Source organism: Tenrec ecaudatus, chromosome 5 (assembly GCF_050624435.1).
Source record: "Tenrec ecaudatus isolate mTenEca1 chromosome 5, mTenEca1.hap1, whole genome shotgun sequence".
In the NCBI taxonomy this organism is placed as follows: Eukaryota; Metazoa; Chordata; class Mammalia; order Afrosoricida; family Tenrecidae; genus Tenrec; species Tenrec ecaudatus.
The window spans coordinates 184622977-184646521 of record NC_134534.1 but is presented as its reverse complement, the minus strand read 5'-3'; the positions used below and the strand labels follow the sequence as shown (position 1 = coordinate 184646521).

General features: G+C 44.5%; 1 protein-coding gene across 1 annotated transcript in view; it reads right to left on the bottom strand.

Moving 5' to 3' along the window:
* Positions 1-23545, bottom strand: part of ERC2 (ELKS/RAB6-interacting/CAST family member 2) — a 763082-nt gene that overhangs the window by 300016 nt on the left and 439521 nt on the right. The window contains exons 8-10 of the mRNA XM_075550919.1: positions 19743-19883; positions 16923-17063; positions 12787-12822 (exon numbers count right to left, since the gene is read on the bottom strand). Coding sequence (XP_075407034.1) covers positions 12787-12822; positions 16923-17063; positions 19743-19883 — 318 coding nt within the window. The remainder of the gene's footprint in view (positions 1-12786; positions 12823-16922; positions 17064-19742; positions 19884-23545) is intronic.

Below are 23545 nucleotides of genomic sequence, written 5' to 3'. Positions count from 1 at the left end.
TTTCAGCTACCCTGGAGCAGTGCTGACGGCACACTGTGTGCCACTGGATGGAGGAGTCTCTCCTGTCATTTACATGCCGTTCTAATAGATGCCACAGTTGTTCCTTTCTATGTTTCCCTACCACAAAGTGGGGAAAGTAGAGACTCTGATGTCTTTATTCCTGGTGACCTGGCAAGCACAGCCAAGGCAGCACGGCTCCTCACGGCCAAGGAGGTGAGTCATCCCAGGTCCCAGATGCTTCCACGGCCAACGCAGAGTGACCAGGACCAGATGTAGTTAAACCATGTTCCAAGAACCATCAAGGGTGTGTGGAGAGCCAGGCCCAGTCCAGGAGATCAGTGCACACTGCATGTCACTGAGACCTTGCAGCCAAAGACATAGCTGGAAAGGGAGACTTGCAAGGGAGGAAAGCTTTTCAGCTAACAGTTATACCCATAAATTCTTGTTGTCTTGATTCAATTTCACCTGAGCCAGGAGGAAGATGAGCTAGTTCATGAACAAGCACGCAGACGAGAATCCACAAACACATGCATGAGTGGGCGTGGGGGCAGCATTACACACAAGGACAGACACAACAGGCAACAACACACCAGCAACACTGCAGGATAATTTGCAGCCAAAGGGGTTGTGGTTTTGTGTGTGTGTGTGTGTGTGTGTGTGTGTTATGATCTTTTAAATGATTTTTTAAATTCTTTTTTTCCCAAAATAAACTTTTGGCTGAAATAGTCCCAGACAGATGGAGAGAATACGGCACTGCAATCTTTCGCCTACCCCTTGTTTCCCATTATTCCTAATTGATTTCTGCAAAGAGCAGGCAGGGGGAAAGCAAGTCATTTACCAACAGTGCACCTTCAACAGAGACATTTCAGAGAAGTCATCTGTGCACATGTCTCCCAAGTCCACGCGTGAGTGATGGACATGTTAACTATCTATCAGGACTTCGATTGTTCTGTCTCACGAGGTAGAGCAGATGTTTACTGGGCTTTTACCATCTTGTTTGGTTGGTTTGGGGTTTTATTTCAGGGAAAAAACAAGGCAAGCAAGCTACAGCTACTGTGGAGTCCAATGAATCATGCATGGTTAGAGAAAAAAATAATATTAAAACTACTGTTAAACATTTGACAGTCTTTGCAATGATTTAGTAGAAAAAATTTCAAAATTAGTAAAAATAAATTCCTCTTTGTCACGAAATAATCACTTTTCAAAATAATGTAATTGCATGTAACATATTATTTAAGCATGAGGATAGCAGGGGAATAATGTGAGTTCACATTCTTCGTTCTAACATTTCCTTATTCGGAAAATACACCCCTCTGTTACAAAACACATTGAACATGACATCAGGGACTGGCTTACTGCTCCTTACCGACATTTCTTGGAAAACAGTTACTTCTGTTTATTTAATATTTACTCTAAGTCTCATTTTAATACATTATCGGGTTTTTTAGCATAATTAAAATAATCAAAAAGGGATTTTTGAGCTAATAATATGCCTTCAAAGGTTTAGTCCTCTGATGATTTCATTTTAAATTTAAGTAATGGTATTTAAATTCTCTAATTTCAACTTAAAAAATATAGACTAAATATTCCATCTTAAAATATGACTTCACAAACTTAACTACAATTTGTGATTTTAAGAATCAACCCTCATTACTCTTTGAAGAAAAAAGCATTCAAAAATATATATTTTCTAAATTTGGAATTAGAAAATCCAAAATATTTTAATTGCTTAAACGAGAAGAGAGAAAACCCTCTCCACGTCCATCTCTCCCACTTTTAACACTCTGACTGTTATTTTGTGACACTTAAAAACCTCTCCTGAAACTTTCCAAACTACCCAGCCCACAGCATCAAGATCGTCAGAAATGAATTATGAGCAGAGTAACGAACAGCTAGAAACACACAAAGCAAATGAACAGCTATATTTGGACTGCCTGCTTCTGAGTTGAGTTCAAATCCCTCTCCTGGCTGTGAGGCACATCTCCGTGGAGCGTTCCCTTGAATGTAGCAAGTGCTTGACAAATGTCCCTGGTTTATCTCAATGGTGCAGTTTAGCAGTTACCATCAACATTATGTTTTAATAAGTGGATACGGAATTACTAGTTAAGAAACTTTACTTTCAATTCTTACCTTGCCTCTTATGACTATAGGCAAATGAATTAGGCACTCTAAGAAATGTGAAAGCCACAAAATGACGAACAAGGGAAAATATTATTCACTTCTATTTTATTGTGATTATTTTATGATGTGTATCCAGATAGGAGGCTTACACAGCTAAGTTAAATGGTTTATTTAATTGTTATTGATAAGATACTGTTATTAAGTAGTACTGCCTGCTCATGTGCCATCTTCACTGTTGTTGCCACAATGAGATCCTGTACATTAGTTAAGACGCCCCCTGTGAGACCTACAGAGAAAGGAGAGTCTGCTGATGATATGTACGTGAGCAGGAGCCTTGTTTCAGCACCCAGGAGAGAAGTGAGTGCCCAGGCGCCAGCACGCCATGGTCGGGGAAACTAAACGAGCTGGCAGTCTTTTCAACGGAACCGGTAAGTGTTGACTCATGGACTCTTGGAATGCTCAGAGGCACAGAAAGCCCAGGAAACACGCACACACACACACACACTCACACATGTACACACATACATGCATGTACACACACTCACTCACATGCATACACATACTCACATATACATACACTCACATATACACACATACATACAGACACACTCACATATGCACGCTCACATGCACACACACTCACATATACATACACTCATATATACATACAGATATACTCACATATACGCACACTCACACTCACTCATGCACACGCTCACATATGCAGACCCTCACACATACATACATATACACTCACATACACACATGCACACACAATCACATATACACATGCACATACATATGCACACACATAAACACACTCACATGCACACACACACACACACCTGAACTTGAATTATTCCACTGTTGCCAGTCACCTCATGATGTAACTCATCATCCTAGCTAAATGTGGACAATAGCCAAGTGCACAGCTGACCTGCCATCTGTTAAATAATACACGTGGGTACTAATAATCCTTCCTTTTAAAATTGACTGTGGTGATGATTGTACAAGTCTTCTTAATATGCATGAACTACTGAAATGCATGGTGTGTGACTTATATCCCAATAAAACTTAAAAATAAGATAACATGATAAATAAATAAAAGAGATAGACAACTTCAAAAGTATCTGTGAATTTAATATATCTATCCTGTATCAGCATCTACTAATTTTCAGGTAAAAGAAGTCATCTTAAGCTACCTTTAATCAGGTGTCAGCTTTCATGAAATAATGATTTTTAATACAGATAAAAAATGGTCATGTAAAATTTTCCTAAGTGAACAGAGTTTACAGACGTGTCATGGGAGAGTGACTTTGTGGGCCATCAGTAGTGTCCACGTGAAGACTGGAGCTTATGCAGAGTTTCCCTGACTTCAGAAGACTGGCGACACCCTTACCTAGCCTGACCCGTGGAGGGAAAAACTTCACAGAGTGTACACCAGCTGTCACAGGTACCTAGCTCACCTCAGACTGGATCACTGTCACCAGCTGTCACAGGCACCTAGCTCACCTCAGACTAGATCACTGTCACCAGCTGTCACGGGTACCTAGCTCACCTCAAACTGGATCACTGTCACCAGCTGTCATGGGTACCCAGCTCACCTCAGACTAGATCAATGTCACCAGCTGTCACAGGTACCTAGCTCACCTCAGACCGGATCACTGTTCTTGGACAACAGGCTGAAACTGCTAACCTGTATGGTGCAAGGAGGGTCTACTCTGATCCACAGACATGGAGTGATACTTTATTAAAAAATTAAATTAAATAAAGGCAGAAACTGAGCTCATAAAGCTTTGGATGAGGTCATCTAAAGAGAGAGTGACAAAGGTCTCTCTCTATCTGTGCTTAGACACTATCCTGGGCCTTCTGAGATGCTCACATGGGTCTTTAATGTGGGCTAGCAGGTTACTGGTGGATCAAAAGCTGAGGATGGATTTGAGGCTAGCTTACATGAGTCACTGCAGGAAAAAATATGGATTTATTTGAAATTTATATCAACCCTTCCCTACACTGTGACTAATTCATGATTTAAATGGGAAATTCAGGAATGATTTCTGCTTGGGGATCTGTTGGTTTGATAGGAACCCCCCCCGGAAATGTTGGGACATACTTGTTGCTTCAGTCCTAGAAGGCACCTTAAGTTGGCCACTCTATTTTGATTCGTCTAGAACAGGGGTCAGCAACTGTTGAAAAGTCAGAGTCAGTCAAAAAGGAAGTGTCTTTCACAACAACTTAAAAATTATTCCAGAGCCATAAATATCTTTTCACAAACAACTGAAATCACCATTATCTGAAGAATAGATTTAATTTTTTCAATTTTACTTCAGTGCCACATGTAAGTACTGAAGGCTGCCTTTGGCTTGTGAGCCCATTTGCCAACCCAGGCTAGGACCTTACAGTGAAGGACAAGAGCACCGATGGGTGGTGGTGAGGCGAGGGCTCTCTGAACCGTGGCTGACTTTATCACCCATCTAGCAGAGAGCACTGTCACTTAGGGACTTACAGAAGGTTTTATGGCAATATCTGGCTCTGCCTCAAAACATTTCCTAGAGTTTTGAGAACTCTCCCGCATCTTTTAGATGCTCAGAAACCTTGGGGGGCTGGGGGGCAAGGAGAGTTGGGGAGGACAGAATTTCAGAAAAGTCTGTGTTGCAAGAGATCAGCAAGTTTTGAGGGTCTGAGAATGCTTTCATTTCCACATGCAAGAACATTTCCCCACAAGTGGGGAAGATCAAATCAGCTTGGAGCCTCACTAAGGTGGACGTGTGCAGGTATTGTGATGTGAGTCCCTTCTGAAAGCCACAATCAAGGCCAGCAGAGAAGCTGGCCATAACTTGGGAGGAGGGAGGCAGCACAGCCCTGTTGAGTATTTCAGCACAGAGACCGAGAACTCCTGCAGACAGTCCGCTAGCAATACTCCGGCAGAATCACAGTCAGAAAGCCATCAGTAGCTACAACCAACGCTGGGACAAACAGTTTCCAAATCCCCAATCGTGAGTTCACTGAAGCTTTTCTCCGGAGGTTCCTCATTGCTTATTCCCACGAAAGTGTTCATCCGCCATTCCAGGGGCCAAGAAAGGGAAGCAGAGACTTAGGCCCAGGAACATGCTGAGAAGTAACTCTAAGGGCGACCACGGATTGCATTTGAAACAGATTTTAAAGGCATTATTCATCTAGAATTAGAAGAAAAAGAGCCCAACCAGAGGCCACCAGTGGGGTGTTTACAAAACCTCTAGGAGCAGAAGCTGACAGTCTAAGAGGAAGAAAGGTTATTATCTTAAGAAATAAGAAGGACAGGAAGGAAATTTTTCAATCCCAAAGAAATGGCATTATAAGATCTCCAACTTTGGACCACACAGTAACCAAAGTAAAAAGAGAAAAAGGAGGAACAGGGTCTAGTCCGTGTGTGTCCCAGGGCACACTGGAGCTCTGGAGATGTGGCGGTCCTGCAGGGCGGCAATCTGCAAGGCTGGTGGTTAGAAACCACCGGCCATTCCTTAGGAGGAAGCCTGGTTTCTACTCCGTAAGAAGGCACAATCTCAGAAGACCCACAGGGAAGTTCTCTGTCCTATAGGGCAGTGGATTTTAGAGCTAGGGGAAAAATACGACTAACCCCAAGAAGACTTCAAAACCTAACCCCTGCTTACTCTGATTTAGTAGACTTTGCTAGACATACACTGACCAAAAAATTAACTTATTTCACAAAACACAAAGTATGTAAGTAATCATATCTGAAAATAAAGATACAAAAACGAAAGGAACTTCCTAGATACCAATGACTAGTTCAAAAATACAAAGGAGAAACCTATCTTCCAAAATAACAACTTGACTATTAAATGGAGAGAAATGAGTAGGGTTGTCCTTAAGAAGAACTATCAGGGCGTCTGTGACAGGAAAGCCTGGTGGCACTGTGGGGTAAGCTCTGGGCTGACACCCACAAGGTCACAGGATCAAACCTCCAGCTGCTCCGTGGGAGAACAATGACGTGGACTGCCTTGGTCCAGGTTTACAGCTCAGGAACACTAGTGAGCGTCACTAGGAGTTGGAGTAGATTTGACGGCCATGGGTTTGGATAGATTCGAGGAACATTAAATTGTTACAGTTAAAGGCCACTCACTTAAGATAAAAGAGTATAAAGCCCACAAATGGGTAACATGATATTTATATAATTATCAATCATCTGGAAATTATTTGATGGGATGAACATAATGCTAATTAAAACAGTTATGCCCTTTTAATCAATGAAGCGATCCTGAAGTTCACTAAGAACGTGGGAAAATATGAAGTGAAGAACATTACACAACATAAGACAAGCAAAAACAGAAGAATCGGAATGGGCTTTGTTTCATTAGATCAGTAGTTCTCAACCAGTGGGTCACGACCCCTTTGGGGGTCGAACGACCCTTTCATAGGGGTCACCCAATTCGTAACAGTAGCAAAATTACAGTTATGAAGTAGCAATGAAAATAATTTTGTTGGGGGTCACCACAACATGAGGAACTGTTATAAAGGGTCACGGCATTAGGAAGGTTAAGAACCACTGCATTAGATGATTCAAACTATCATAACTCCACAATAATTAAAATTCAGAACCAAGATCAACAGAAATAGATGGGGCTGAACAGAAGTCTAGAAATTAAAATACTGATCCATGGGAGTTCTTAGAATATTAAAAAAATAGTATCCAAATCAGTGGATAACGAGAGAGTTCTTTTCCATATGGTGCAGAGACAACTAGTTGAGCTTTAAAAACATGTAAGTTAGACCTACATGTTACAAGACACCGCCAAATAGACAGCAGGTTGATAAAAACGTTGCATTTTTTAAAGTCTGACTATAAGTGTGTATTAATTTCTAAACATCAAAATATAGAGAAACTCCCTAATACTAGTTCTTTCTATGCATATGTGTATGTGTAATTTAAAAAATTAAATCACAAATCTGACAAAGGTTCCATATAACTAATAGAAAGCAATAAACAAAGCAGTAGGCTTAAAAAACAACTGCGTGAATCACTTTTAAAAATATACAGCATAGGAGATAAAACATAAAACCCCTCAACCACTAAATAAATCAGATGGTACACAGTTATCAGAAAGAATCATGTCTGGGGTCTTAAAAGCTTGTCTTAAAACAAGCAACAACCCAAGTGTGGTGTCAACAAAGGCCACATGGAAGAAACACACCAACAAAGATTTATATTATATCATATAAATGTATATAGTATATGAGGAGGTACCAAAAAAAAAAACAACCCAGAATTCTTTTTTCAAAGCTATGTATTTACATTAAAACAAACATTATCACCTTCAAAGCACTCTCCATTACACTTGATATATCTGTCAAATTTGTGATTCCATTCTTGAAAACATTTTTCAAACTCATCTGTTTAGATGGCTGACAGCACTTCCCTCATTTTTTCTTCACCTTTTCTATGTTATCAAATCTCTGTCCTGTCATGTCCCTCTTCATTCATGGAAACAAAAAGAAGTCGCACAGAGCTAGGTCAGATGAGTAAGGTGTATGGGGCTAGAGAGGCATGCTGTTTTTTGCCAAAACCTGGCGCACTGAGATGGCTGCGGGAGCAGGGGCATTGTCGTGGGGGCAAAACCAGTCCCTTGTCTGCCACAAAGCAGGCCTTTTTTGCTGCACATTGTTACACAATCTTTTCAGAACCTCTAAACAAAAAGGAGCTTGATGAACAGTCTGACCTGGTAGAACGAACTCCAAATACACTACAATTTGACATTTTTGTCTGGTCAGGAAGTTCACAGATTGCCAGACAAGTTTTGTCATCAATCGACATTTTACCTTTTTTGAAATGAGTAAACCACTTCTACATTTAAGTTTTCCCATAAAGCTGTCCTTGTGAACTGTGTTCAGCATCACAACAATTTCTGAAGCATTTTTCCCAAGCAGGAAACGAAATTTCACAGTCACATGCTGTTCTCTTAAATCGCCCATTACAAAATCACAGCTTGAGGGAAACTGCTGTTATGGAAACATTCACTGTGACCAGAGAGAACCATCCCAGGTGATGCCACTGGGTGCACTAACTCGGAGTGAGCTATTTGATGCTCACCTGCCAGAAAAAAATGCATACTTTGCTTTTGTGGGGGTACCCCTTGTATCATTACATATCATTATATAATATAAATTTATAATATAAATAATAAAATCAAAGATCCCAAGCCAGACTCACTGTCATCAAGTCAGTGCTGACCCACAGTAATCTTATAGGACAGAGTAGAAGTAACCCTGTAAGTTGCTGAGACTGTAACTCTTATGGGAGTAGAAAGCCCCTTTCTCCCACTGATGGGTTGGTGGTTTTGAACTGCTGACCTTGGGGTTAGCAGCCCCACGTATAACCACTACACCACTAGGGCTCCTAATAAAATCCAAGATCAGAACAGGGAGTTGTATTAGAGGCTTAAATTCTGAGCACCAGGTCTGCAGAAGGCTCTGGATGACAGTGAAAGCCTCAAATCCATTTGGAGGGGGCCCACTTGGATTGGGGCTCCACTGACGATCGGCCAGAGATGTGAACAGTCTTGACCTTAGACAGAGTGCATGGGAAGTGGATTCCTGCAGATATAGTAACATTAAAATTTAATGCACCATCATTTGTTCTCTCTCTCTCCCCCCTCCCCTCCCTACCCCCTCTCTCATAAAGCCCAGTAACCTTTATGAGGGAAAGGGCAGTATTGTCCCAGACAGTACACGCTATCTTTGGGAACCCTGGGAGGTCATGCACTGGAGCCTTGGGAAAGTTTGAGACCGAAAATGGCCGCTTCAGGGGAGAGGGAGAAACCAGGTGGAAAATGACCAGAAAGAGGAGTCAGCAGAATCCAAAGAGAAGTTCTAGAATGAGACAAAAGAAATAGGAAGGAAGGAAGGAAGGAAGGAAGGAAGGAAGGAAGGAAGGAAGGAAGGAAGGAAGGAAGGAAGGAAGGGAGGGAGGGAGGGAGGGAGGGAGGGAGGGAGGGAGGAAAGAAAGAAAGTGAGCCCCGTTTCCTCTTTTGACCTTTTAAAAAATTGGTTCTATGAGGGGGTTGGAGCCGAGATCCAAAGCCCATCTGTAGACAACGGAACATCCCCCACAAAGGGGTCACAGGGAAGGGATGGGTCAACCAGGGTGCAGTGAAGCACCGATGAAACACACAACATTCCTCTGGTTCCTTGAGGCGTGCTCACCCCCACCACCATGACCCCAGTGCTGCCTCCCACTTCAGACTAGACCAGAGCATGTACACAGGTACAGAAAAGAGAGGGGGCTCACGGCCCACAGAATCCAGGAACAGGAATGGGAAGAGAGATAGCAGATGGGAAGGGTGAAGGGAGGGTAAGGGCAAGAAGGGGAAACTGATCAACACCAAACCACACACACCCCCTCCTGGGGGAAGAACAACAGAAACCACGGGGGAAGGGAGACAGTGGTGGGTGTGAGACATGGAAACAATCATGTAGAATCTATGAAGGGGTCACAAGGTTGGTGGGAGGGGGGAGCTGGTACCAAGGACTCAATTGAAAACAACTGTCCAGAAAGGGATGATAGCAACGTAGGTATAGACATGCCTGATACAACCGATTTATGGATTGTAATAAGCATTGCAAGAGCTCTCAATAAAATGATTTTAAAAACTGTTCAAGTCCCTATTATCTTCTACTTTTACTTGCATTGAGATTTCCTGTATTTTATTTCTGTCGCTGTTGGTTTGGTTTTGGTTTTGTATGATTTCCTTATTATGAAATCCAATATAGGTGAGTCTATGAAAGCAGTAACTAGAATGACCCTTCCTTGGGGTCCTGGCAGGGGAGGTTGAAGGGTGACGGGGGTGATCCCCACAGATGCAAGAATGAAGGAGCTGGTCTAGAATTGATGGTGGTGGTGACTGTACATCTCCTTTCAAAATATCTAAACTACTGAACATAAGGTGTGTGAATTATGTCAATAAAACTATTAAAATGGACAGTTAAAATAATAAAACAACCAACCACCAACCCTCAACCACACTAGAAATCAGAGGGGAACAAAAAGGCCCACGTGTGCACTTCTTCAACAGATGCCAACTGTTGAGTCTCCCCGCTTTGGTCCCGGGAAAGCAGAGGGACCACCTGGGCGGCTCAGGCATTGGGAGTGCAACATAAAAACAACCACTGGGAGCTGGGCTAAGTCTACAGACCAGGGACTAGTTATACGAGAAGAAATAGAAATGGGCAATATGTAATAAGGAAAGATCTTCTTCACAGCATTATTTATACTGGTCAAAAAAGTGAGAGACAGAGAGAAGAAAAATGCCTACTTCTTTAGGCAATACGTAAATAAAGGAGAGTATCTATATAGTCACTAAAACATTTAATATCAAATGAATGGAATGTTATTTTATATTTAATACTTAATTGAGAATTTTAAAATGAAATGCTCTAAAAATGGGATATAAACATTTGGCCACCGTAAAGACTTGGTTACATTCTGCTGAGAAGCAATGGTATTAGGTAAGGGGAAAAGGAAAAATGTAGAAGGAAGGGAAGAGAAGGGGGTTTGGGGGAGTGGGGAGGGAAGGAAACAGGGAAGAAAGAATGAAGGGGTTGGCAAGCAGGAGGGAAGCACAAGAGAAAGCTTGGGGGGGGGGTGGTGGAGAAATAGACCCCAAGGCTCTCAGTGATTCTCTCTGTACAGCGAGCAGAGCTGTTATTTTTATTTCTCCCATGTCCTTCCATATGTCTGTAAATTCTCTCCTGTGACTTTATATTATTTTTACAACCAGGAAAAACACAGTCACTTGTTAGGAGACTATTAAGGACAGAGAATTCCTCATGCGGCATCTCTATCAGTTCTAGAAGGCTCGGAGCCTGCAGACTGGGGGAGTTAAAATAATGAGACTTTGGCTCTATTCCCGGATGCCAAAACAATGGGCTAGCTTTATAATTAACTTGAGAAGAAAAAACAAAGAAAATCAGTCGATGAGTTTTGAACTAGCCACCTGAGGGGATGCAAAGTTCACCCTTGCATGCTGGAGACCCTCGAACACCTCTCTCTCTCTCTCTCTCTCTCTCTCTCTCTCTCTCTCTCACACACACACACACACACACACACACACACACACACACACACACACACAAAGATGTGTCCCTTGCCGGCAATATTTTCTGAAAATGGTGCAAATGAACAGAGCTGTTTCTTGGGAACTACCTGTCCGGGCTGGCATGGCAGACTCCTCTATCCAGCTTGATAACACTCTGGGGCTGCGAAAATGAGCTTTCTCCAGGCGTGCTGGACACACCCATGACCTGGCCTCGTTCTGTCATTAACTAGTAAGGCTCCATTCACTTCACCTGGGTTAATTTACACCTTTTTAAAAAGATGTAAAGAAAACGCCTGGTCTTCCCAGAGCCGAGTTTCCAAAGTAAAGATGGGCCGACCCTACTTGTCTTTCTCCACCACTCCGTGGCCCTCAGTCTGCCCATCGTTCATGGTTTCCTTCAGGAGCACGAGGCCATTTAGAATCATCATGTCTACTGCTCCACAGTCCACATTGAGGGAGGAGGTGAACGGAGCTGCTCTAACAGGGCTTCAGAAAGTCTGCTGGCCAAGACAGAGCTGTTGGAATAGACCACATGGGGGGCTGAGTCTAATTAGGGACAGCGGGCATCTTGCATGGCCTGCATCTCTGCAGCAGCAGCAGCAGGACCAGCTAGAAGCTGTGGGCTCCCACGTTTCCTATATTCATGCTAAGATGGGATCTATCACGCAGAGCTCACTGGGATGAGGACAGCACTGATCAGATCTGCCAATGACCAATCCTGTCGACCTTGACACCTATGTGTCTCACCAGGCCTTCTTAAAGGAAAACAAACAAGTGAAATACTTCATCTAAATGTGCACCTCTCATTAGGAGTAAATTAAAAAAAAAAAGAGTGGAAGCTTCTGGCCTGCTTTTCGAATACTTTTACTCATTTCCTGTTTCAGTACTCCAATGAACTATAAACCAAATTGCTACTGTCTCTTAGTAGGAGGCTATATTTGGGGCAATGGTCAGCCAAGCTTTAACTTTTATAAAGGGGTGCTGCCATCGAAGGCTCTATATAGAAAAAAGAACATTTGAAATCTGTGGTAGCAAATGGATGTGATTAAACTATGGAATGATTTGATATATGCATTCATCCCAATTAATAATGAATAATTAATCTACAGTCATGTTAGCTACCTGCCAGTCTCAAGGAGCATAGCTCTACTTTAAACTCTAAGCTCATCTTTAACTCCTTTCACTTGACTACAACATACATACACATCTTTGCTCTTTAGCGAATGGTGCCCTCTTGGCACAGATAAGTCTGCCTGGGTCTACAGGATCCAAGACAGAATTCCATGAGCGTCCATCTGTCCCTGACCTGTTTCTAGAGCCTGAGAGTAGAACTTCAGAAGGAGGTACTAACAGAGCTGATCACATTTCCTTGAATTCCATTTTTTAAAAAGATTTTACATTGCAAAGAAATGGCAGTAGCCTCTGCACAGGTCATTTCTTTTGACAGAATGAAAATAGGAAGAGGCTCTGTAAATATTTCCGGAACCGCCCCCTCCCAGTTTGGCGCATGGCAACAGGTGGTCAGTGGATCCTCATGCTTGGATATGTTACAGCGGGACTTTCGGAAAAGACTTACTGGGTTGTACATCTGATTGAACAACTGCTCAGCTTGCTACATTGCAAAGTGGGGAGGCATTGAGGCACAAACAGAGAAAGAGGGAAAATCCAGAAAACAGCATTAGCTCAGCACATCCAGGGCATTCACATAGACAAAGTGCTCGTTCAAAAGGAAGACATGTCAGTTCCTACACATTCCACGGTGGAAGGGAGGGGCTCTAGGGATAGACCAGTGTTGACTTTGGCGGCTAAAAAGAAGAGCTGGAATCAGAAATTTTAAGGTTTGTGTTACTTTCCCTTTCTCAAGTTAAATCACCCACGAGGTAAAGAAAGCTGTCCACTTTGGGTGATGCATGAAGTGCCGGCCGCTAGGAATGAATCAGAAGAAGTGCTTTTGGCCAAGCCTGCGATTTATCACCTGAACTTCAAAGAGGGTCATAATAAAAGATTAATTAAATCTTATCACTAAATTTATAGCTCTTCTTTTACATTCACACAAGCCTGAGTTTTCTGTTCAGTCTAACTTGGGGGTGAAATATAGAGCAGCAAACAGCAGGTTAGCAATAGTAAAGTATCAGTAAGCAAGGCATTACAGGATTAAGGGTAAATTGGAGGAGAAACAAATTGAGTCAGCCAGAAGATGAAAGGGAGTCAAAGGACAGGCTCCTCCAGGGCCCATCCCCAGGGACGACTGTGATTGCAGAATTAATAACAAGCATTCCTTGCAGAGACCTTCCCATTAGGTTCTGATGCTCCCGAATGCCCTCCAGTCCCTTTGTGCAGAGGATTTACGTATTCGTGAATTTCAAAGTACTGAATATCACGTTAAATACTCTCCCCATTTAGATTTCTGGAATGACTGGTCCACTCATTGGGGACTCAGGGTTCAGGTGTAGATAGGGACTATCTCACAGGAACATTTGCTGTAAGCCGAGACGAGACAGTCTCTCAAGAGCCTGGGCATCTTCTTCTCCAAGCTCTGATGAAATGGGTAGTGATTTTATCAGGAGAAGGAAATAAAAGCCGCTCCGTGAAACTGACGCTAATTGGGAAATGGCCAAATAACGCAAATCTTAATGTCTCAAATGACGTTGGCCACTCAGTTGGTCCCTAATCATCCAGTGCACCGTTACTTCAGTCTTGGCCACCAAAGAGGCTCCTAAGAGACAAAAATGACCACTAACCAGGGTCTTCCAAGCCGCAGGCGTCACTCTGTCACTGTTGCACGCCCCGGTCACATGTGCGATCCAGCTGTGGTCATTTTCATATTTACTCGTCGTCACGGTATTCCTCCTCCAGGGCCATGGGCTTGCATCCTTTATAGGTGGTGGAAGGGCATGTGTCGGACAGAGTTTGTCAACGACCTCACACTATTTCCCGTGGCCAAGTGTGTATTTGGACATGCCTGAAGAGGGCCCAGCACAGAGCCGAGGGTGACTGTCACCGTGAATGTTCTCCACAAACGTGCTCGTAAAAACTCACTCCACCAACGTCCCTCTGTTCACAACGGGAAACTCCACAGACGTCATCTCCTGGGCTCCACTGTCACAGACAGACAAGGGCTCGGTGCTGCTGAACACACCCACGATGTGGCATAGATTTCCTTCTCCTTTTATATGGTGCACATACAGGATGCTTGTGAGTCTTGAGCGACTTTCCACTGGGACCTGATGTTGTGCTTGCTGCATACTAGAACGATTGAGTTTTCAGCTTCTTTTTAGCAAAGGGTTATATTTTATTGATAAAGAACACAGTGTTTTATTTACAAGGAGGCCCAGGTACTCCTTCTACTTTCATCACTGCTTATTTTTCCAGCAGCAAATGATGTGTTTATATGCACATTCATATGCCGGTGGCGGAGAATTTCAAATATTTCACGTAGATCCCAATTTTTTTGAGGCAATGGGCACTTGAGGTTTTTACCAGACTATTTATTAACAAAAATTAAAAGGCTACGGGAAGAAAATATTTCCAACTTTTGAATTTAGCTGATGATTGAGAGCCAAAACCAACAAAATGGCATCTGTAGGTTGCCTGTAAAAATATTTAAATGACAATTACCCCCATTTAATCTCACTGTAGTATGCATGTAGGTGATGGTAGAAGCACAGGTTAGGGACATACTTGAAAACAAGTTACCTTTGCATGAGTTAAATAGGCCCTTCTCAGGAAGACAATGATTATTCGTCAGTTTGCTTTCGGTGAAGTGTTTGAATATGAAGATGCTGTAAGGGACGATGTGACAGTTCGGACAGCACTTGGTGGGTGCATTTCCGTCTCTGGCATCAGCTCGAGAGTCCCTTAGGGAAACCAGAGCTACGCTGAGGAAGCCGAAGTGATTGCATGGATGGTGATTTAGTGAAGGAGTCAAGTCTTAGACAGGTACATTTTAAGGATAAACATGTGGACTTTTTTTCCTTATGACTAGAGGATTTCGAATTTCAGAGATGAGAGATGCTAAAGAGGAAGGTGTTGGGCCAGGGCCTGTCCACACCCAGCTTTACCTGAGGGATCTCTCTTCCAGACTCGGCACGCTGGGACCACCAGAATGAGGTCAACAAGTCCTCTCTGGTAGAGTTACCTTAGCACCACCTGCTTTATGATTACAGAGCTGCGTTTTATTTCATGTGCGATACTTCGAGGTTTATTTATTGATGTGCGCCTACATGTATAACACACAACACACCTGAGTATGTGCCAAAAGAGGCTATCATGCAGCCCAGCCGATCTCCATCGAAAGTGTCTTCAATTATGTTTTATTTTTGATCCACTGCTGTAGAGTGGATGCGGACTCACGGTGACCTGATAGGGCGAGTAGGACGGCTTTATGGGGTGCGGAAGGCTGTAAATCTTTCCAGAAGGAGGCTGCCACATCTGTACCTCCAGCTGATGGGGGAGGGTCCAAACCACAGACCTTTGGGTCTGCAGCAGAGTCTGTTAGCCACAGCACGACCAGGGCTCCTCACACAGGCGATTTACACCCTTGCATTGTTTGAGTTTCCTGTTGAGCGAACTATTGCTCAGAATAAGTGGCTCAGGGGAAATAGATTTTCAACACAAAGACCCTCTTGCTGTTGTGTACAGAGGAGTTTGATCCTCTGTCTCTATGCTTGTGGGTTAATGACTAGGCCTGAGCTGTATGCAACTGCTTAGGGCAAGTTCTCAGGATTTCTTGGGGAAGTGAGCATGGTACAGCCACATCTCAGTGACGTCCTGGCATCAGACACAATATTATATGACAATATGAAATGCCTAGAATAATTCCTCGATAGGTACGTTTCTTTCCTATCCCTCTCCATCCATGTCATACACTTTCATAACCCTAGCACATACATCCCCATCCCGCCCTGCTATAAAGTATAGTGAATTTTATGATGTGCTTTATCGGGCAGTTTAGATGCGTATCATTTCTTGTGAGTGGGCTTGTCAACTGCTGAAAGGAAACAGAATGCTCACACTCATAATGCTGTGCGTTGTATGTGGACAATGAGTGCAGACGTACCAAAAGACACAGGAGAGAGTCAAAGGGACAACGCATGACTGGAAATGCAGCCCACAGAAATGCCCGGGTCAGAGAGAACACGGGAAAGATGCTTGGGCAAGCCTCCTGGGCATCAGGGCCATTTCTGGTCAAGTAGAAGTAGCCATCCTTTCAGAGATGCTGGGGATTTGACCTGGGGGTGGGGGTGGGGGGGAAGGTCTAGATATTTTAAGTTGTCTAGGCAAAGCTTTTGCAAAGTTCCAATAATAATAACAAAAAAAAGCTGACCCGCTCGGAAAGGAGTTTATCAATGTCTAATGGGCCCCTCGACTCTGGGCTGGTTGCAAACATTTCCATTTATCTTTTTGTGATAGCTGAGTTTCACCCAGTGAGTAGCAGCTGGCTTATATAACATGTTTTTACTTCCACTACATGATTTCCATCTATGTTTCAAGCTTTCTTCAGACAGGAAACCTAAGATAATTTGTCAGGTTCACAGACAGACTTGATGCAGACTTCTCAGGAGTGAAGTGAAGGGTGCTGCATTCTTTAATCAGTAGGCAACCGCAGATAAGGGGGCTTGCTTCTTCTGAGAAACGTCTCCTCCGCCCGAGCCCACTGTATGAGTGCCCGTCAAAGCAAGCATGTTCCTTTTGTTCTCAGACGTCACTTACCTTTTTCAGCTGCGCCTCCAGTTTGCTGCATTCCTCCTTCTTTTGTTCGATGGCGATTTCTAGAGATTTTAATTTGGAGTCCCTTTTCAGCCCTGCCGAGGCTAAGGAAGACGCGTGCTCCTTGAGGTCAATTAAGCTAGACTGGAAGTAAGAGAAGGCTCGTCAGTGAAGCCGCCCGGCCATCTCCCCCCTCCCACCCCCCCACCCCCCGACACCCACGTCTTCAAGTCTGAGCACAGGGATCGCACAGGCAGCAGGCAAGTATGCATTCCACTGCAGGGTGACAGGCCTTACGATGGCCGACTCCGGCCAGGAAATGAAAGTTGGCCAGCTGACAGACCCAAGTGGGATCTAATGGCAGCAGAATCTGAGGTGACCCAACAGTGTGGCAGTGAATGCATATTTCGCGTCTCAGAGGCACACTAATGATGTCAGTCCCAAGGTGGTCTTTCCGCGTCAGGACAAAAAGACCCCCGGCCCTTCCGTTTACATTTACTGCTGTCAGGTCGTGCAGACTCTGAGAGGAACAGGATGGAAAATACCAACTTTACTGCTCCCCTCCCCACGGGCCACTTAAGCATAAAAGAGGCATCCCATCAAAGGTTTACTACCCTCTCTTGCTTGGATTCAACAGAAAAAGTAAGTGATCAGCGGTCTTCCAAACATCTTTTGGAGGGGAATGGTAAAAGTATCTTAAATATGAGAGTAAAGTAGGGCCTATGGTCCATTCCTTCTGAAATCCCACATTCAGATGATATGAGTCTCCCCCTACTCAGTCCTGGAGTTACTTAAATTGTTCCACTCATCCACCCTGCCTACAAACTAAGAGCTATCTTAACGAGTCTGAATTCTCAAAAGGTAGGCTATACACCCTGGTCTATATTTCTGAACACTGCTTTATAACTGAGGAGGGCAGCGTTTACCACTGAACTTGAAATGGTTAACACCATCTGCCCAGGTGGACAATTACAGGTGGGGATCTCTCACCATCCCCACTGCATTACAAGCTCCCTGTAGCTATCAACTCTGTGTTGTTTTTGAATACATTTTACATTGTCTAATGTGATGGTTAACTTTATGAGACCACGGTTCCCGGTTACGCGATCAAACACCAGTCCAGTTATTGCTGAGACAGTATTTGTAGGGGAGATGAACCTCTACCATTAATTGATTATGTCCCACACAGGCCTTGACCCTCCATAACCTAGAAGGGTTGATCCAGCCACTGGAAAGGCCTCCCAAGTGGACTGAAGAAAAACATTCCGCCAGTGGGCAGAGCATGCAAGTGCACACCTGAGGGGGCTTCACAGAGTCTGTGCCATCATACAATGAAAAATAAAAGAATTCTACCATGAATTTGCTGAAACACTCATCCGAAATCCACGCCGCTGACGCACTGTCAATGGCACTATTTTCACCTAACGCCCTTGCTCCCCAAGGTCAGCAAGACCTCTGCTCAGTTGGCAGCGCATGACTGATTTGGAGCACAGAAGAAGCATTTTACAAATGAGGTCCAAGGGGGGCGTCATTTCTTATGCAGACTCCAGCGCTTACAGATGACCCGAGGCACAGCAGTGAGGGAGGAGCAAGCGGATTGACTTTCTTTCATCCATAAGCACAGAAAGGATTTCTTCTCTATAAAACTTTAGGGAATATGGATTTTACAGCTGGGTTTCCTCAAAAAGTCCTCTTACTCACAGATTCCTCCGGATTCTTCACTTAGCTACTACGTGGATTTGTACAGAATTATTAAACAACCAAAGAGCCTACCAAATCACCCCAGCAGCGCTGGCAAGTAGTCAACTGTGCAGCAGAGCAGACTGGTCGGCAGAGGGTCTGCAGAAGAAGGACAGCTCTGACCGCCGACAGTGTGCAGGGGCCAAGGGTGGACACTAGAGCTGCTCTCGGGGGTCAAACAGAATGATGTTTTCAAACTTCCCCACAACTGCCAGGAGGGTGGAAACACTATTCAATGGAGCATGGAGGAAACCAGCCCAAGGTATCCTCTCCATAATCCCTAAGGGGGACTGTCCGTGACATGCACAGTTTTACCTTAAGAACAGAGGCAAGATTTGAATTCTGTCTATGCCTGCCCCAAACAGAACTACAATGAAATCTACTGCCATTGAGCCGATCCTGACTCTTAAGAGACCTGGTAGGGCAGGGAAGAGCTGTCCTCAAAGGTTCCGGAGACTGTGCATCTTTATGGGGACAGGCCAGCCTGCCTCTGGGGGAGGGGCAGGTGGGTGTGAACCATTGACCTTGCAGGGAGCAGTCCGACTTGTGGCCCATGACGTCACCAAGGCTCCTTGTGTTTGCACTAGCAAAGGCATGCTTTTTAAATGGCTAACCCCATGACTTAACAGTAATATCCTGGAGTAGCAGCCACCTTTAATCGGTACCTTTCCATCCCACTGGTGCACCTCCGAGCCTTAGGAGCCTCGAGGGCATCAGTTAGAGAAGAAGGGGATGGGTGGAAAGCACCTCGTGTGAGAATCGGCTCCTAGTGCGTCCTCAACCAGGTCAGGTTGGGGTTCTCCTTCCCAGTGCTCTGCTTCGGTTGGGGGCTTTGAAAAGTTAAAGCAGCCTCTACTTCACACAAGGGTGCTAAGATACCAAGAAAAGCTTCAAGAAGTAGATCGTGTGCAGAGTTAGCAAGAGAGAAAGCAAACGCGGAGGGCCTCGTGTTGAAAGAGGGTTGCAGGAACACTTTCTGTTAAATTTGGGTAGGTTCACAGAGCAAGAGGTACCATGATCCCCGAGTCTTCACAGGGCAACAGTGAACACGGGCTGGTGAGGCTCCCCTGGCTTTGAACTCACCTCTTTCTCAGTCAGCTCAGCTTGCAAAGCATTGACCTTCTCTTTCAGGTCTTTGTTCTCTTTTCGGAAGGACTCGATCTCTTCTAGTCTTTCCCGATCATCTCTCTCCCGCTGTTCTTTCAGACGTTCGATGATTCTCTCCTGTGAGTCAATTGTCCCAGAAGAATAGACAAGAATCCATCATTAGGCGTGTCAGGGCACACTACACAAGTTTACAAGGCGCCAAAAAATGTAAGCAGAAGCAATCAGTATAAGGTGTGCTCTATAGGAATTAACACATACAAGATAGTGAACATTGGGTTTGGGGAGAGGGGCTGCCTAGAACTGCAACTGCATTTGGAAAAGAGACTCAGCACCAGCAGGAGTTTGTTCGTGGAAATTAGCAGGGCAGGATTGCACGGGATCTTGGAGACCCAGCTTTAAAACCCTCCGTGGTTCCTGGTGATATCTGGAAAATTCCAGAACAGGGAGGCACAGGATTTAAGGATCTACCTAGCCCATGACTAACAAGGGCAAGAAAAAGAAGCAAGCTGAACTCTTGGCCCGGGCCCCTGTGCTTGGGCACTTCATGGAGCTCCAAAGAACATATGTACCTTGATTTCTGAAGACTTCTCTGGCTACACAGGGGCTATATAGGAGGAAGGACACAGGCCCTCTAGGACTTAGGGCAGAACTCACAGTAGGCATTTACGAGAAAATAAACAATGAGCCTATTGTGCATGCAATTTCCCATGTGTCTGGAGATGTTTCCTTCCATGTTTTTTCAATGGTTTCTTGTCATTCAGAAGATAAGCCAGACCACTGGCTGAAAATAAAATTTGAACCTCAGCTTACTGGATCCCTATGAGGCTCTGTGATGGGTGCCTCTCCTCTAGTCCTACCACCTAGTTGAGATTTCGGCCAGTGTCCTGGGATGGCAACTGGGTGAGAAATCTGAGACCCAGAAAAACCATTGAGATGGTCTAAGAGGAGCCAGCTCCCAGAGAGACACTCAGTCTGGTATCCACGTCTCTGCCATGATGTGCCTTGAAGCCATTCAAGCAGGTACAAGGAGCTACCCACTATGACACTCATACTAAAATGAAGACACAACTTCACGGGAAACGTTCTCTAGAACACGGGCCGTATTGATGTCAGCTATCCCCAGGTGGCACTGATAGCCAACACCAAGCCACTAACTGAAAGATCAGGGGTGGCCTGAAATCCTCTGCATTCACCTCAGAAGAAATAGCTGGCAACCCCCTTCTGAAAATTCAGCCATCGCAAACTGTGTGGAGTACAGATCCGCTCTTACGCTCCCGGGGACACCATGTGGGGAAATCAACTGGACAGCAGCCAGTGATACCAGAATCAAAGGCGCCTTTTTCAGGACCCTAGTCTCGGGGGTCACCCAGGTGGACTGGAGTCATGCAGCCCACAGGAGACATGCTCTACATCCTACTTCTCAGTGGGTAGCAACTGGGTCTGAAAGCTGGTGAGAACTTTTAAGGTTATGTTGGCCTCTCCCTGTCCAGAAGAAAGAAGAGTGACACAACATGAAGATGCATGTAAACCACGAGTCAGTCTGTGGGACTCCAGGACCACACACACAGCGCTCTGTGCCTACAACCCTGAGACCAGAAGAACCAGATGGTGCCCGGCCACCACAATCAACTGCTCTGAAAGGGAGCCTAATCATTGGAAGGTGCTGGATAACATGGAAGGAAGAGCTGGAACAAATCTCAAAATCATTAAAAAAACAAAAACAGGCTGACCTGTCATAGAGAGACTGGTAGATTCCCCAAGACTATGGCTCTTAGTTACCCCGAAGACCTGGAAATAAAATCTTTGTCTGGCTCAATTAGACAGGTGTAAAAGGAGTACAATTTTAATAGTGAGGTATGCATGCGTTCGAATAGCAACTATTGGAGATAAAAAAGGCAGCCTCCACTCAAGGCCAAAGTGGGCTAGGGAAGAAGGAACGGAATGGGGGATGGGGCGGGAAGCGGGGTTCGTGAGGTTTCATCCTGGGAATGGCAGTCTGTGAGAGCAGGACAGTGGCTCGTGAACTGATGAAAGGAAAGCCGATCTCCTTTTCACCCAGTCACAAGAAAATGTTCACAAAGGAAACCTCCAGTCCATTCACAATCACAAGTGTTTAAGGTGTTCTTTCTTCATTGCCAGAGAAAAACCCCATTAAGATAAATCCTGAGTTAGATTTCAGAAATTAGTTTTAGCACATCCCTAACCTTCCTTTCAGATGCCATATTATATAGATATATCTCAACTCCAGGTAATGATTTGAGTTTATGTCTTACATACGCCTCGGTTAACAGCAGTAGACAGTGCCGGATGGAGAAGACAACCATAACACAGAGCCCAAGGCAGGGCAGGTTAGTTTGAACACTGGAATTGTGATTTAAGATCCCTGAGGAAGCAGCTGTTTTCCTCCAAGGGCAATAATTTATGCATCTAATACTTTCGGGGGTGGTGGTGGGGAGTATACGATTACTGTTATATAATTATTTAAAGATACTTTAAATAAAGTATATCATTACCCTGGTGGGGTATAGAAAAAAGGGAGTCTATTTAAACTGTAGTTTCTTCTTGATTCAAGTTACAGTATTATCTTACCCCACCTTCGATGCGTGGCAGGGGGTCAGATAACCCCAGATCTGCAGAGGGAGGAGATAACTCCAGGCGCGGGGTGGGTACGCCTCTCAAGGGTTTCTCATGGACTCACCAGCGTGGTCCTCACCGAGTCTTGCCTCTAATGACTGTGAGTGTCTTCAGTTGTCGGAGGGCCACCCAGGACTCTCCATACCATCCCTTCCGCTGCAGGACTATTGGAAGGACATTTCTACAGGCCCACACTGACTATGTCACTGCACTCTTGGTTAGGCAACCTTCCCAGGTGTGTTAGTCTGGGTAGACTAGAGAAACCAATTCATAGACATTTGTATGTGTATAAGAAAGAGCTTTCTATACAAGAGCAATTGAATATTGAGAAAACATCTCAGCTCAGTCCAGATCAAATCCATAAGTCCTATATCAGCCCATATGTCTGATATCAATCTATAAATCCCTCTCCAGATTCGCAAAACACATGCAGTGATGCCGTATGCAGGAAGATCACAGCCCAGTGGGTGGAAAGCCTTGTGGAACCTGGAGTAGTGGAAGCATCTCAGCGGTGACAGGGGTCTCCACGTGGCTCCTTCAGCTCCTGGGCTCTTGGGAATGTCTCCTGTGGAGCGTGTGTGTGTCCCTCCTCCAGGGAGCTAGCTATCTCCTTAGTGCCTCCCAATGAGGTCATCAACCTGCTACCTGATTGACAGGCTAAACTCCACCCCTTCACTCTCAAGAGCCTCAAACTGACAGCAGGTGGTGGAACTACCACATCAGGGATGCCTCTCCCCTGGCCTTATGCACTTTCGCCACTGGGCCCCCTCCATGGTCTTCCTGCACGCCCATCCCCCCAGCCGAGAGCTTCCCAAAGACAGCACCCAATCCAAGGACACTTTCTTACCCAGAACCAGGCAAACTCTCTGGCTTTCAACAATTAACTAAAAAAGACGGCAAAGGGACTTTGCTGCTGTTTTTAGGTGCCGATGATCTGATTCTTAGAGGTAAGCCGGGGCGGGGCTGCAGGAGGGTTTTCTTTCTTTCTTTTTTTGTGACACAATTTATCAGTTTATTTCTTTATTATCAGTTTACTTCAAACTAGGTTCAAGTTTCTACTGCATAGTCAAAATTACCAATTTTTTTTAAAATGGAAGAGTCCTTTTCTTGAGGACCCTTACACAGAGTATAACAATCCATAGGGA